This window comes from Python bivittatus, unplaced genomic scaffold (assembly GCF_059951505.1).
Source record: "Python bivittatus isolate LINGU-HERP-01145 unplaced genomic scaffold, Pbiv_v1 ctg000530_np1212, whole genome shotgun sequence".
Classification (NCBI taxonomy): domain Eukaryota; kingdom Metazoa; phylum Chordata; class Lepidosauria; order Squamata; family Pythonidae; genus Python; species Python bivittatus.
Genome location: NW_028277085.1, coordinates 4,669,726 through 4,685,024, shown reverse-complemented (window position 1 = coordinate 4,685,024; position 15,299 = coordinate 4,669,726). Strand labels below are relative to the sequence as shown.

The 15,299-nt window shown below is 45.5% G+C and overlaps 1 protein-coding gene across 1 annotated transcript; it reads left to right on the top strand.

The window, feature by feature from the left end:
• Nucleotides 1-543: 543 nt before the first annotated feature.
• EDC3 (enhancer of mRNA decapping 3) lies at nt 544-14,497 on the top strand. The gene is made up of 7 exons (XM_007436857.4): nt 544-643; nt 1,530-1,707; nt 3,433-3,743; nt 7,472-7,804; nt 11,620-11,773; nt 11,927-12,144; nt 13,180-14,497. Exons 2-7 carry the CDS (start codon nt 1,544-1,546, stop codon nt 13,512-13,514), a joined length of 1,515 nt encoding a protein of 504 aa, XP_007436919.1. The 5' UTR covers nt 544-643; nt 1,530-1,543; the 3' UTR covers nt 13,515-14,497.
• Nucleotides 14,498-15,299: the final 802 nt, after the last annotated feature.

Sequence of the window (15,299 nt, the reverse complement as noted above, 5' to 3'; positions counted from 1 at the left end):
CTATTCTGCAAAAAACCAAAAAACCCTAACCTCTATGTTTTTTTCCTGCTATCCAACCAAAAAGGATGCTAAGTGCCTGCCCGAATTCTTGGCTTCTTTCTAATCATGGTTTCCTGAATACATTGCAATTGGCAAGGGTTGCCCAATAAACCTCAAACAAGCCAAAGTGAGAAGCTAAATAACACTCCTAAGGAGAAAAAACACCACCTGAGATGGGGACGCTGTTGAAACAGCAACCAGGTTGGACTACAACTCGCAGCAGAGTCCAGGATTATGGTCTAGCTCAGGGTTTCTCAACCTTAGCGACTTTAAGTCGTGTGTACTTCAACTCCCAGAATTCCCCAGCCAGCACTCTGGGAGTTGGTCCACTCATCTTAAAGCGTTCCCCCCTCTCTCTAATGCGCACGCCTAAGCGAGCGAGCCCGTTCCACCCGCCCTCCATCGCGCGCATGCGCCCCCGGGTAGCTTCCCACGGAGGCCACCGGCTCTCTGCCTCATCCCTAGAGAGACTCAAGGAGAGCCGGAAGCGGAAGTGACGTTTTGCTTCCCTCGTTGGGAGACGTTTCCGGAGCGAAGGCGCCTGAAGAGAGGAGGAGAGCGAAGCGAAGGCTGTGGGGTGCAGTTCCTCGGCTTCTCTGCCCAGGTGTGGAAGCGGCAGTGGGAGACCTGCCGGGGACCGCGGGTGCCCCTCTCTGTCTCTCCGTGTCGGTTGCTGGGCGAGGGCTGCGGTTGCCCCGTCGCTCTCCCGCCTGGGGGCGTTCAGGCCAGGCGGGGAGGCGCGAGGGGAGCCTCCCCCGTAGCCCTCTTTCGCTCGGCCCCGCCCCCTTTGAAAGGGGAGTGGCGTCACGGCCCCGCCCCCTCAAGTTGAGTTCGTGGACCAGAATCAAGGACCTCGTGGAGGAGAAGCTGCGGTGCTGGCCCCGAGGGGGAGACCCGGGTTCGAGTCCCCACTCAGCCGCCGTTGCCGTGAGGTCCGGGGTGTCGCTCTCCCTCCCTCCCAGGCTCCGCTAAGCTTAATGGGGAGGCTCCTCGCGCTAACGGCCCGATGGGTAGCCCGGGTTAAGAGAGTGACCGCTCCAAGTTATTCGGTGGGCTCTGGGTTCCAGTGCAGGGTTTCTCAACCTCGGCAAGTTTAAGACTTCGGCTCGCAGAACTCCCCGGCCAGCACGTCTGTCAGAAAGATAGACTGACAGGCGGATGGACAGACAGATGGACTGGTGGATGGACAAATGGACGGACAGACTGACAGGCAGATGAACAGACTGACAGGCAGACGGATGGACAGGCAGACGCGCTGGCTGGGGAATTTTGGGAGCCGAAGTCCACGCGTCTTAAATTTGCTGAAGTTGAGAAAACCTGCACTGGACCCCAGAGCCCACCGAATAACTTGGAGTGGTCGCTCTCTTAACCCGGCCTGCTCACTGGGCTGTTAGGGAGTGGATAAAATATTTATCTTTACAGGCAACGTATTTCAAGAATTCTTTCAGCGCCATATACGTTAGGTCATCGTCTCTTTAAATTTTTTGCAGCGATCAGGGAAAACATGGCTACAGATTGGCTTGGAAGCATTGTCTCAATCAGTTGTGGAGACAGCTTGGGCGTCTATCAGGGAAGAGTGTCTGCTGTGGATCAAGCTAGCCAGACCATTTCACTAACACGGCCTTTCCATAACGGAGTCAAATGTTTGGTACCGGAGGTTACCTTCAGGTAAATGCTCCTCCACCATTCTTTGTTTAGGCTTGAAAACTGAATGTTACCGCTGTTTCTGAAAATATACTGTGAGCAGGTATACTGCAGATTCTTGCTACGTGTAGTTTATGCTTCATTTTTTGGGATTTCTACCTGATGTCAAATTAAGTTGCTGTCTTCTTTGCAGCATCTGATGATAAAATGGACGTGTTATTTGGAAAGCTGGAAGCATCTTTTGAAAGTTCGGGACATACCATTTGGGAATCTGGACAATAGAAAACTACCTGATCCCCGGTTCTTGGGTTGTTAAGGGATCTTTTTGTAGATACTTGTAAAAAAAAGCAACAGCTTGGAAGTCTGCCAATTCTTAAACCTGTGAGCAGAAGAGTGGCTTGTAGGAGCACTTGAACATTGTGGTTTACCACTGCTAGTTTCAGAGAAAAGGTTTCACAGACTTTTTTTTTCCACGTATCACATTTATATTGTAGGGAAGGATATATATAATTGTTTGTTTATTTAAACCATTTATATAGCGTCCTATCTCACCAACACGACCCAAGTGTTAAAACAAACAAAAAAACCAAATCATACATGAATAATCAAAAAAGTCCATACAATGTCACATGCCTGGATTCAAAACCCATACCAAATCACTGAAACCCTCAGCCAGTGGGGCTTGCTTAACCTCCTGGCCCAGATTCCTGTGGGACATCCAGACCTCTGGGGGGATGCGGTTCCCCAGGGCAACCATAGTGACAGATGTTTTGGAGGGGATGTGTAGGGAGCCATGGAGATGACCTTGGAGCTGGGAAATGTTGGAGCAACAGCAGGTGCAGAAGAATCATGTGTTAAACTTGGGGGAGGAAGAGTATGCGAAAGAGACTCAGACTGCTCTCCACTGACTCCCTCCTAAGAGGGAGGGGAGGGAAAATGTAGGCTGATTTGCAAGATTCTGTTAATATAGCTTATTTGTTTATTTAAAAATTTATAGGGCCGCCCATTTCATATACCTGGCTCTGGGCAGCTAATGTTAAAAACAGAATAAAAACAGTAAAAAAAAAAACATAAAATAACACAGCAGCTGAGAACACTCAGTTAACCCAATGAAGACCAAGAAATGGGCTCACCCATACTATCGGCCTCAGGTTTGATGGAAAAGCCAGGTTTTCAGTGCCTTGCAGAGTCGGGGCCAGTCTAATTTCTGGGGGAATGATGTTCCACAGGGTGAGTGTCATGGCAGGAAAGGCTGTCTTCCTGGGCCCCATCAGATGGCACTCTCTCATGGACAGGACCTGGAGCATGCCTGTCCTACTGGATCTTGCGTGAAGTATACTTCTAGTTGAACTCCTGGTCTGGTCTACCTTGTCGGGTTGATGGGATTGTTTCTTTAAGTTCTAATAACCCCGTGTTTTGGAAGCATGGCACTTGCCTCATTTCTGAATACGTGCTGATGTATATTTATTGCTTTTTGTACTAATCACTTCTAAGTGACTGAAGTGTTAGTAAATAGGGATTACTGGCAGAGGTTCTTCTGAGAGTGCAAACTCTGACAGCTAAACTATGAACCAGGATGATTTACGTTCTGGTACAGCACTCTTCCCCGACCTGAAGTGCTCAAGATGTGTTGCCCTTCATTTTCTATCCCATGCTGGCTAGAAGTGAGCAGGACAGGGCAGAGAAAGCCGATGAGAAGCAGGCACTAGGGCACAATAACGTTGTCTCTGCTCCTCTTCCTTTGTTTAGGGCTGGCGATATTACTGAGCTGAAGATCCTGGAGATTCCAGGCCTTGGCGATAACGGACAATGTGGAGACTTTCAGCACACTGACCTTGGCATTCCTAATCTTGAGGGTCCAGGTGGTACCAGTCAGAACGGCACTGGCAAATTGCTCAAGAAACCTAGCAGTGCTCCCCAGAATATCCCCCGGAGAACTGATGTGAAAATCCAGGATGTTGCTATTTCTCCGCAACAGCACCCATGTTCTAAGAGCTACATGGATCGACACATGGAATCCTTGAATCAATCAAAAAACTTCCGCCGTAGGCACAACTCGTGTGAGTCTCTTAGGACTTCTTTTGGGTTGTCTCACTTGTCCCCTATTGGTGTAGTTCTGGTTATGGTCTGTAACTGGAATTTTTGCGACCATGCTCTGCCTGCTTCCTCTAAGAGATCATGAGCTTGGGCCAGTAGGCTAGAAGGTGACCGTATTTATGCATATAAGAAGATGTGATGATTGGTTCCAAAACTGTGTGCTGATATCCAAAATGGATGTTAGTATTGGTTCCCCTATTGTCTCCTGTAGTCAAGTCAGGATTTGGGGGGGTTAGAGACCTGCCTCTCAGAATATCTGACACACCCAGTGGCAAATTATAGACTGAGGTTCAGGGTTTCATGTCATGTCTGTGTCTGTCTTTCACGGTGCCCTGAAAAATAATTGGGGTTAAAAGGTCCTGAGCGGGAGACGGTGGGGAAGACACTGGTGGCTGTGGGATGGGCAAGGAGAAAAAACAGCAGAGGGGGTCACAAACTAAAGCTTACTGACTTCTACCATAGCACCCATGGCCATGTTGAGCAATCTGTGGATGGAGAAGTCTCAGGCATAATTCTTTAGCTCCATGTTTAGAAAATTGGCATGACCACTTGCTTTTTTTATTAACAAGCAAATCTCTTTTTGTATTCTTAGTAGATTGGTCCCTTGGTCAATCTGACAGCGGTGAAATCCTTGATATACAGAATCTATCCAGGCAGGTTTAAGGAGCTTTTATGGCATCAACAGATTGGCCACAGAATCTGGTTACCCCTTGCCTTATGAGCAGATACCCATTTCAGAGTATTTCTGCTTGCAGGGCTGTTCAGTGTGCAGTGGCTTAAGTGAGATATTAATAGTTTATGCTCAACCACAAGGCTGAGGAACAGAGATGGCAAGCTTGCCAGAGGAATACTGTTCAGCTTTAGAACTTAGTAACCATCCCTGTGGTTCTGTACTTACAAATCAGTCTATTTTATTCTCATCTCCATGATTGTAAATATTCTGGGTGTTGCTGTGCCACTACAAATAATAACGATAGGTGTTTTAATATCTTCCTCTGCAGATTTGCCTAGCTTTAAAGGCTAAATGTTACTACTTTTAATTTAACTTGCCTGATCTAAGCTGACTTTGCAGGCGAGAATGTTGAACGTTTGAAAAAGCGTGTGTGTGAGATGATGGGGTAATGGAGAAGAGTCATAATTTATGTTTAATGGCAGATGATATTACATAATGTTACATGAAGTAATATTACTAGGTACCCTCAAAGCTTATGTAATAATATGTAGTAATGTGTTTATAAGTCTTTAGTTCCCAGGAACAGAACAACCTTGTATGTTGGAAAGCCAGTGCCATTTGGAATAGGCAATAGTGAACTAGATGGATAAACAATATGACATATCTAGAAACTCTCTTTTCAGAATAAATCAATATTAGGTGAATAGAAACTACACAGCCTCTTGACTGGGTTGCCCAGTTGCAATTTTTTTTAAGATGGGAATTTTGGAGAGGACTTGTAATGGGGTATATAAGCATCTTCGGGGTGCTCCACCAGTTTCTTTGGCATCAGTATCTGAACTGTATGGCATTGGCTGGAACTTTGAACAAGTGAATAAGATGACGGAGGATCTCATGAGGAAGATGCTACTTCACTGAGCTGTTGGAGGTGATGGTGGTCTTTAACTACCCTGTGGTGTGCGAGCCGAAGTCAGGGCAGAGCACTCTCTTTATAACACTGGATATAAAAGGCGTTGATAAACAGTAGCCTTGGTGGTGGGATAATAACAGGTGACATGCTTGGGGATGGAGGAGGAGACGGATTGCCTTTGGCGCTTTCCCACTAGCCCTAGTACGTTAGCCTTGAAAGGAAGCATACAGAAAGGCAGCCTGGGTGTTGGTTGTCACTCATGACTAAACTGGTCTGACTGCCCTTGTTTATCTTGTCCAAGGGACAGTCTTCTGGCCCACTGACAGGCTGCCCAGCACGCTCTCAGCCAAATGTGATCTCTAATACTAGATGGTGATTCTAGAAGCAGGCTGATCCCTAGAGTGGCAATCCGCCATTTACACCAGGTATCATTGAATCATAGTGTAGAATTGTGGAGTTTCTTCAGCTTCTTTGCAGAGGCAGCATTTACTGTCTGTTGCTATCTTCTCAATTTGGGCTTTGTATGCATTTGTTCTTAAGACTTGGTCTTGTGCAGCCAGAATTAGCCCCTCTGTCTCTTTAACTTTCCTGCTCTTAGCCATTGCCAGATCTTGTTATCTGCTTTGCCTGCTAGTTGTGTGTGTGTGTGTGTGTGTGTGTGTGTGTGTGTGTACTGGCCATGTAATACTTTGCCTTGCCATGTCTCTTTTCTATTCTTCATTTGGTCTTTCTTTGGCCAGTTTAGTCTCTTTGGAATACAGTAAGCCTTCATGGTGTACTAGAACTAGAATACCTAGCATGGTCCTTGTTGACCCGGGTGACAACCGATCCAGTATAGGTTTCTGTAAATTACATCTCACCATATTGTTTATTGGAGAGACACTCTTCATCTGGTTCCTCTGATGAGACCTGTCCAGTATGGTTGAACTTCTGGTGTAGCTCTCATTCTCCTCGGAGCACCAAGCCCCACAACCATGTCAAGGTAGTGCCTCACTGGGGGCGATTCTTATTCATATTATTAAAATCTGTACACCGCCCGAATCCCAACAGTTCTGGGAAATCCTAGTACAACTGCTTCTAGTCCAAACCCCACCACAATGTGTAAGAAAACCACTTAAACTATATTTGAGAAGTGGCTTTTAATCCTCTTTTTCAAAGCCTCCAGAGATGGAGAACCATTAAATTTCCATAGATGGACTGTTCTGCTGTTGTATAGATCTTATTGTCAGGAAATTTTCCCTTATAGTTAACAGAACCTAGGTAGCTGAATCTTGCCTCCATTGCGTCTGGCCCTAGTTTTTCTGGCAATGAAAAATAGTTTCTGGCCATCTTTTCTCCAGCACCCATTTATGTCCCCGAATACTGATATCTTGTCTTACCTCAGTCTTCATTTCTCCAGACTGAGTGTCCCAGGTTCCTTCCCCCTGTCCTTGTAAGGCATTTCCTCATGTCCCTGAATCATCTGTGTCACTGTCCTTTGAACCCCTTTTAACCTGTCAATATCCTTCTGAAGACGTGGTGCCCAGAATTGTGCACAATCTGTAGGTGTGGTTTGTGTAGAGAGAAACAAAGACTTCACGTGTCTTTATACAGTACTTACTCTGATGTAAAATGCTACTGGGAAGCTTGGCACCACCACCTTGACTGACTGGTTTGAAATGTGTGTATGAGGGAGGGAAGGAATGTTGAGAAAGCCAGCACAGGCTGGAGATACTTACTTTGAAAATGGGCATGGTCAAGCTGACTTCATTCATTGTGCTAAGCCATGATGTGGTTTGCATGGTTATAGCTTAGCATGGTGATTGGACCCAGCACTGAGGTTTTGTAACTCATGATTAATGGCTGAATGCATTAAGGAACCAAGCTAATTATGTACCATATGTATGGCCTAAGCAAGCAATGGCTTAGTGCTATAGTCTTCATATGCAGAGAGCCTTAAAGCCTTAGGATAGCATGGGATACCACAGTCCACCCTAAACATTTTGCAGCCAATGGTTAATGATTTAGAATGCAGTGATGTTGGTTCTTCATCACCCAGCAAAGTACACCAGAATCCGTACTTGTAAGTAAATACCTGGCTCTTTTGACTACGGTGTCCTTCCACTCAGGGTCGTCCAGTAGCCGTCATCCAAACCAGGTCACTCCAAAGAAAAGCGGTGTGAAAAACGGCCAGCTGAAGAACAAGGACGATGAATGCTTTGGGGATGACATTGAAGAGATTCCAGATACAGATTTTGACTTTGAGGGGAATCTGGCCCTGTTTGATAAGGCAGCTGTGTTTGAGGAGATTGAAACGTACGAGAGGAAGAGCGGGACCCGCTCAAGAGGCACGCCAAGTGAGAAAGCTGCCCGCTACCGCCACGATGAGAATATCTTGGAATCTGAACCCATAGTGTACAGAAGAATCACCGTTCCCCAGCCGAGCAAAGAGTTCTGCACTGGTATGTTAGGCTTTTAAAAATTAAATGTAGCAGTTGCTGCATTAGGACGTTATTTGGGATAGTGCTTTGAAAAGGAAGGTCTAATACAGATGTGGTTACTCTCAATCTAATTTGGGTATTTTCCACAAAGGAGTAATTGGATAAATGATGCAGCGGATGTAACTGGCCACCGCTGTTCCCTTGTGCTCCTGCGAACCGTGACAGTTGCCTTCAGCAAATCAGCTTTGCTCTCAGAGTGGTGCTTGGTGCTCACATTCCACGCTTATTTAAGGATGACCACAGTCCAGTGGAGAAAATGTGGTTTGTTGAGGGAGACAGCCGAGTTATTGTTGCAGGCAACCAATAGAAGTGAGCAGTAGTGATAAGGAATGGGGCAAATGGGTCGCGACAACAAGGAGAGACCACTGGAATAAAGAGGTGGAAGAAAGATAGGAGCCTCACAAAGGGAAGCGTAAATGCCTCCGTCCGTGTCCCTCACAAAGATATGTTCGCTCTCTCTGCCTCTGTGTTGGCAACCGTTGTGAAATCACATCCAGACCTAAGCTGATTCGTTGTCATTGCTTTTATCGTGGAATGGTACTCTCCATCTCCCAGCCCAAGTGTAATTTAAATCTGGCTCTGGGCCAGCCTCCCTTTGCAGCTCTGTAATTATATATATATATATTTTTCAGGTTGACACGCTACCTTTTTGATTGCCTTCTTTTCTAAGTTTATTTAAGACAGTCTGGTTGTGATAAGCTGGTCTGACAGGTTGCCCTTGCGTGAGTGAGAAGAAGGGAGGGGAATCTTCTCGGTGCTCTCACGCTCCTGTCAAAGAGCAATTAGCACAAAACATCATATAGCACTTGCCTTGCTGTTCTTGCGTGCAGCAGGGCTGTGTAATCTCACACCTTATCTTTCTTGTGTTTCCAACAAGATCCCCTTCAATGAAGGTCTATTAAGGGCCAAGAGCTCCAGAGGCACGCGAGGCCAGCGAAATGAGGACATGAGAATGTGGAAATATGCCTGTTTCCCTGGAGAGTAGGCCCAACCCTGGACTCTCCACTCACCACCACTAGGGCTCAGAGGCAGTACCTTAGTCTCCCCCGCTTGCTATACTTCAGTACCCATAATTTCCAGCCAGTATTGCCTTCATGCTCACACATCTGTGGGAGGCTGCACTGCAGAATGCTAGCTGTACCCTTCACAGTATTATCAGTTTCCTGGGGGTATCTGTTTGGCCACCTGGGGTGGTCAGGAGTTGAGGTTAACTGAATGGCATGGGGGGGGCAGGGCTGTTCATGCCCACAGCACTGCCTCTACTGTTGTGAGCTCAGTACAAGAGCGCACTAACTCAGGTGCAAGATGCGGAGGCTCAAGAGGAGCTTCACAGAGAACGAACAAGGAACATAGAGCACCAACAGCAAAATTGACGATGAGCTTTACTGGATCTCAGATGAAAGAACAGTGGTTCATTCAGCCAGGAAGATTTGCTCTCGATCCCAGGATATGACTGTCCCTAGCTTGCAGTGAGCATTCTGGCTTATGAGCTAAACACTGTCAGTGGCCTTTGAAGACACTGTAGAAGGAGAGCCTTGTTAGTCCAGAGTAGCCAAAATCAGGAGGAGTGTGGCAGCACCTTTTCTGATGAACAGATCTTCTTCAGATTTGTGGCTTATGAAAGCCTGTGTCTTTTAATAAAACATATTAGTCTGAATAGATGCTACCAGACTCCTGATGAACCTTGCATGACTTTGGATGAGAAAGAATTAAGGGGATTCCAGGTAACTACTGTGACCACTGCTAGTGCCTCTGTGACTCTGAACATGTAGGATTGGGTTTTTATTTTGCAATAAAGTTATCAGCTGTTACAATGTGAGTTTCAAGAACAAAGTAGCTTTAGCATTGATATTTAATGTAATAAAGCTGATAAAGATAAGGCAGTTATTTTAATTGGCTGTGAACATGCAAGGTCAAACTATAAACAGCTTTGCCTCTCCTTTTCTGTAATAAGCTTGTCACAAGAGACATTCAACAACGTGACGTTGCCAGTTGGGTTCACAAATCATGGTAGCCATGATTGGTTGAATTCACCCATCCCACTAAAGCCAAAATCAAACCAGATGATGGTTGAATGTATTATGTGATCTCAGATTGCATGTTTAGGTGGTCCCCATTTGTGAGTACCCTGGGTAACAGCTCATTTCTGAGTAGTGTACTTAGCCACTTTTCTCACAATTTGAATTAAATTCTGACTTGGTTTAGCTTTCTAGCAATAGCAAACTAAATTATACAGACACGGGAAGAAGATAAATCACTGATATCAAAAGGAAGTAGATCCAGAATAGGGTAATTATGGATGTGCATCACGTGGAATCCCTATGAGCTGAGGAGACAGCACTGAGCTCAGATAAAATGGTTCTCACTCCTTGCGTTAGGCGTACCGCTCTTCTTGGGGCAGTAAGATACTCAGCTCTTTTCAGATTTGGGAATCCTGCCTGGGCTCCTGTGTGGATGGGAAGATCTGGACCTCCATATTTTCTCACTGCTGTGTGTTTGTGGGATTAGTTTAGTGAACTGGAGGGTCTGAACATTTCAGAGACTTTGCATTGTCCCAGCTTTTCCCAGCATCCTTTTCCCAGTAAGGAATATCCCAGCTGAGAGGCTGATTTCCTGCATGGACAGCCTTTAAATACTATGGAAAGGTTTGTGTCTTGGTGAAAGAATATTTGTTGGGTATGCTGAAAGTCCCAAGCTAAATCAATTAACAATTGCATTAAGTCCATCTCCGTTTAAAAGGATCTTAAACCACAGGACAAAAAGATCTCCCTGTGGGTTCATCAGTACTGTAGTACAGTGTTCCCCAACCTCAGCAACTTGAAGATGGGTGGACTTCAACTCCCAGAATTACCCAGCCAGCAGTCCACCCATCTTCAAGTTGCTGAGGTTGAGGAACATTGCTGTAAGTAGATAAAAATTCATTAGGAGGGCCATTGGCTTGACTTGGGTATTTCTGTATCTTAGCAGCTTCAGATGTTTAGGGACAGACCATAGATAAAACAAAGTGGCTGAAAAGTCTCCTGTGCCTGAGGTGATGAAGAGCTGTTGCCCGCTGGACTAAAGCAGCACTAGATTGGTAACTCTTGTAAAGCAGTTTCCTGAACAACCGCAGCTTCTTACCTTCTCAAGAAAGACCAAACCCTGATTGTTATCCTGTGCCTTGTGCCCCATTTCCATAGCAGTTTGAACTTTGCAGGTTTCTATCACTATTAAAAAAAAATCTTGTGATTACAAGGGTAGGTGTCTCACTGAGGTTTGGCATTGAGACCCTAAATACTGAGCCTTGCGAATGATAATATTTTTTCTTCTCGGTAGCTGTAGCAATATCCTTGAACCCTAAGGAAGGGATGAGATTTTTGTATGGCTCCAGTTGTTGAACAAACTCCCAGTAGCAACCTTTTTTTAGCATGAATGAAGATGTTGCTAATTGTAGTTCAGCAACATCTGGAGGACCACAACATCCCTGCTTCTTCCCAAAGGTGCAGATTCTGTACATCAGCTTTGAAACCAGCTTAAGGTTCTTTTAGGCTTCTTTACATGCTGATATATAGAATTGGGAGCGCTGATAGTTACTTGAGCTTTATATGAATGATTCAGCAATTGATTGTCTGTGTTCCCAAACAGCTCTGGAATGGGATGACCAGGTTTAAAATGGTCAAGTCCTGTTGCTGAAACATGATCTTTGGATGGTGACTTAGGTTATGAATCTGAAGAGCCATACTCCCTTTGCTTCCTTGGGGGTCTATTGATAACTCTCTTCCCATTCTGCATTTTAGACTCTGGGTTGGTTGTTCCAAGTGTTTCTTATGAGCTGCACAAAAAGCTGCTTTCCGTGGCTGAGAAACATGGTTTGACTCTTGAGCGGAGGTTGGAAATGACAGGAGTGTGTTCCAGCCAGATGGCCCTGAGTTTGCTTGGAGGACCCAACAGGTAAAAAGTTTGGGTTTTTTTTTCCTGGAGAAGCAACAGGCTGTTTTCCCTTCTGTGCCTCCTTCCTGGACCTGAATGATTATAATATACCTTAGCATGCAAATTCACACTTAATGAAACTAAATGTGATGCTTCATCCTTCTTAACTTTCAGGCTGAACCCTAAAAACATTCATCAGCGACCTACTGTTGCCTTGTTGTGTGGCCCCCATGTGAAAGGGGCCCAGGGAATCAGCTGTGGTCGGCATCTTTCCAATCACGAGGTAGATGTCATTCTCTTCCTTCCCAACTTTGTCAAGATGCTGGAATCAATCACCAACGAACTGACACTTTTCAGCAAGACACAAGGCCAGCAGGTGTCCAGTATTAAAGGTAACTGCAAATATGGAACAGAGTATTCACTCTGCTTTTTAAATTTATATCTCATCTTATTTCCAAAGTCTTCAGATGGCTAATGAGTAAGCCCAGAAATCATTAACACAGTAAAGGCAAGAATAAAATATAAACAGAAAGGCAAGATAAAACTTTAAAAAGCCGCCTGCCACTAAAAATTTTCCAGATCATCTCCTGGATTCTGCCACCATCTAAAAACTGGAAATTAGGAAGCCTGACTCGGCTGTTCCAAATACTCTGTAAAATGATCCATAAAGTGGTTCAAAAGGTGGATCGCTTTGGGAATCCTCCAAAGGTCTGGTTTGAGGTCGTCATGGCTCATTTCAGTGTTGGCTCACGCTGCAATTAATGCTTTGTACACTCTTGACCCTGACAAACATGTCTCGGGGGGGGGTGTCAACATTTGGATGTCTTGAAAGAGTCTTAAGGCTCTAAAAATCAAATGTGTGTTTTAAGAAAAGACAAGACTTCGGAAGAAGGTGGGATGGTGAAAATTGTAATCTGACATGCCTTGGGGGGATGGTAGGCTTGGGATATTTTTTGCTAATTTCAGAAGGGCAGCTGAGAGAGGCAAGGGAAGTGGGTGTCCATTGAAGCTTCCAGGAAATGTGCAAATCACTAGCTGGTTTTGATTGCGTGTTACATTTTGAATCTATCAGCTCCATCTAGCGGTGGGATGCTGGTTTGTTTTTCCATCTCAGGAATATGGCCTGAACAGGTGAACTGGGTTATACAGGCAGAAGTGACTTGAAGGATCGAAAGGGCTTTTCTTAGAGGCTGCTAGGCCTTTTGAGAGGCTTCTGCAAAATGTTCTATACGTTATTGCTTTCTTTATTTGTATTCCACTGTACGCGGCGGGTTTCCATTTTGATCTCCGCAGCAGTGCTATGAGAAAGAAGAACTGGTCCAAAGCTATCCATGACTGGGGTTGACTTGAACCTGGATCTCCCACCTTAAGCATGACACCACACCAGCAAACACATAAAGCCCTCTTCTTTTTCCTCCTCCCCTTAGATCTTCCAGACACACCTGTGGACTTAGTGATAAACTGCTTGGATTGCCATGAAAATGCTTTCCTGAGGGATCAGCCTTGGTACAAAGCTGCAGTCGACTGGGCCAATCAGAACAGGGCCCCTGTCCTCAGCTTAGACCCTCCCGTGAATGAAATGGAACAAGGAATTGATGCCAAGTGGTCTCTGGCCCTGGGGCTGCCGTTGCCACTGAGCGAGAGGGCTGGCCGGCTATATCTGTGTGACATCGGCATTCCACAGAAAGTTTTCCAGGAGGTGGGCATAAATTACCACTCCCCTTTTGGCTGCAAATTTGTCATCCCTCTGCACTCAACCTAAAGTGGGGAAGCCTGACCTCTTGGTCCAGGAGAAGACCACAAGGAAAGAACAGCCTCCAACTATCCAGTGGATCCTAACCATATCAGACGTTTGGACGCCTTAAGGAAATTAACTTCTGGGCTGGGCTTCTTCTCAAAGAAACATCAGTACAGTGTTAAAGAGAATCATGAGGATTCACATTCCTCTGAGCCATTAGTGCTCCTGTGCCATTGTCTGAAGGAGTGTAAGGCAGCTCATGTCTTCATCCAGTTCACTGTTGGTGGTGGGAAGATGAGCAGGTGTGTCCTGTTACGCCAGGAGCCCCTGCTTTGTTTGGCTGTGGACCAGACAAATGTGATTTTCTTTTAAACTTTTGTTTTTTCAGGACCAGAGTGGGGAAGGTTGCTTGGGTACTGTCCTTAATTTCCATGATCATGGCGAAACAATCACAGTTTGGCTGGGTTCTTCTTGTGTAGTGATTGTCCTTGCTCTTTTTCAATGGACAGCTCAAGCTCACGTGTCCTTGGATTTCTGTGTTTGGGTAGCTGTTGTAAGACAGCTTGCCCCATTCCTGGACTAGCATTTCTGTTTCCAACTCATTGCTAACTAGCATTTGCTTCCTCCTTTTTTGCTCGTTGAGTGAACGGTGTTTGGGTGTAATCAGTGGCTTGGAGTGATTGAGGAGCAGATGAGATAGTGCCAACATTTAGGTTTCCACCGTAACTCACGTCCTGCCATCTTACTGTGAAGATCACATGGCTGATGGCTGTTCCTTTCTTTTCTTTTCTTTTTGTGACTGCATTTGTGTGCATGAGACAGAAAGAACTAGGAGATCTGTTGGGCCCATGCCGTTCCCATTGGATACCGAGGCCTGCGAAGACTCAAGTGCTTGCTTTGGCATGATGCTCTCCTTCCCTTTAGAATAAGCACGTAGCGGTGCTTGCATGGAGCAATAGAATGGATGTGATGTTGTTGGGTTGTACAGAACATCATTAGGAAGCAACTGGCTTAGAACAAACGTGGCCAAGCACTGAAAAGCCTGTGGGCCGCTTGTTTCTGTAGGCGCTATTACATTGATGCTTGGCCCTCCTCTGCTTCCCCATTTTTGTGGGGGACTGTCTTATGTTGGTCTCTGGGGACCCAGTTCTTGCTATTGGCGCTTGTTACTACAATACCTTGGCACTGTCTAGGTTTCAGGGGCTCAACGCATTATGAAGTGGGGAGTTGAAGACTTGCTGGCTTCAAGAAATCCACTACGCTCAGCCTGGTCTCCAAAGATGCCACGCAGAACTCTCATTAATCACAATGATTAAACTGCAGAAAAGCAGCTTGGTTGCCAAGTCATGTTCGTTCCACTCGCTTCTTAAAGCAAGAAAGCACGCCTGCTTCTGAAGTTGGGGTTGGTCTTTTTTCCCACAGCTGTCGACCAGATTGAAGCCACAGAAATCAGTACATATATAAGCATAGCTACCAGTTGGTTAATGTAGGCTTAAAATAAATTTTAAAAAATTAATATTGGAGACTGGGGCAGAGTACCACACGCACAGATTCCTATTTTGTTTACCGTAGGGTCATGCATGTAACCTCCAATTCAGTGGAAATTGGGTATCCTCAGGATCAAACCGCAAGCTTGGGTCAAATTGATACAAGATACTGGGCTGGCTTAGAGTTGTGTAAATCGCTGAAAAGCAGATCTTTTGCATAAATCTTCCCTAGGAATGATGAAGTGGGCCTGTCAGAGCAAATGGTGCAATAATGACGTAATAGACAATCACATTAGCATTTTCCTGTAGCTCATTTCAATTC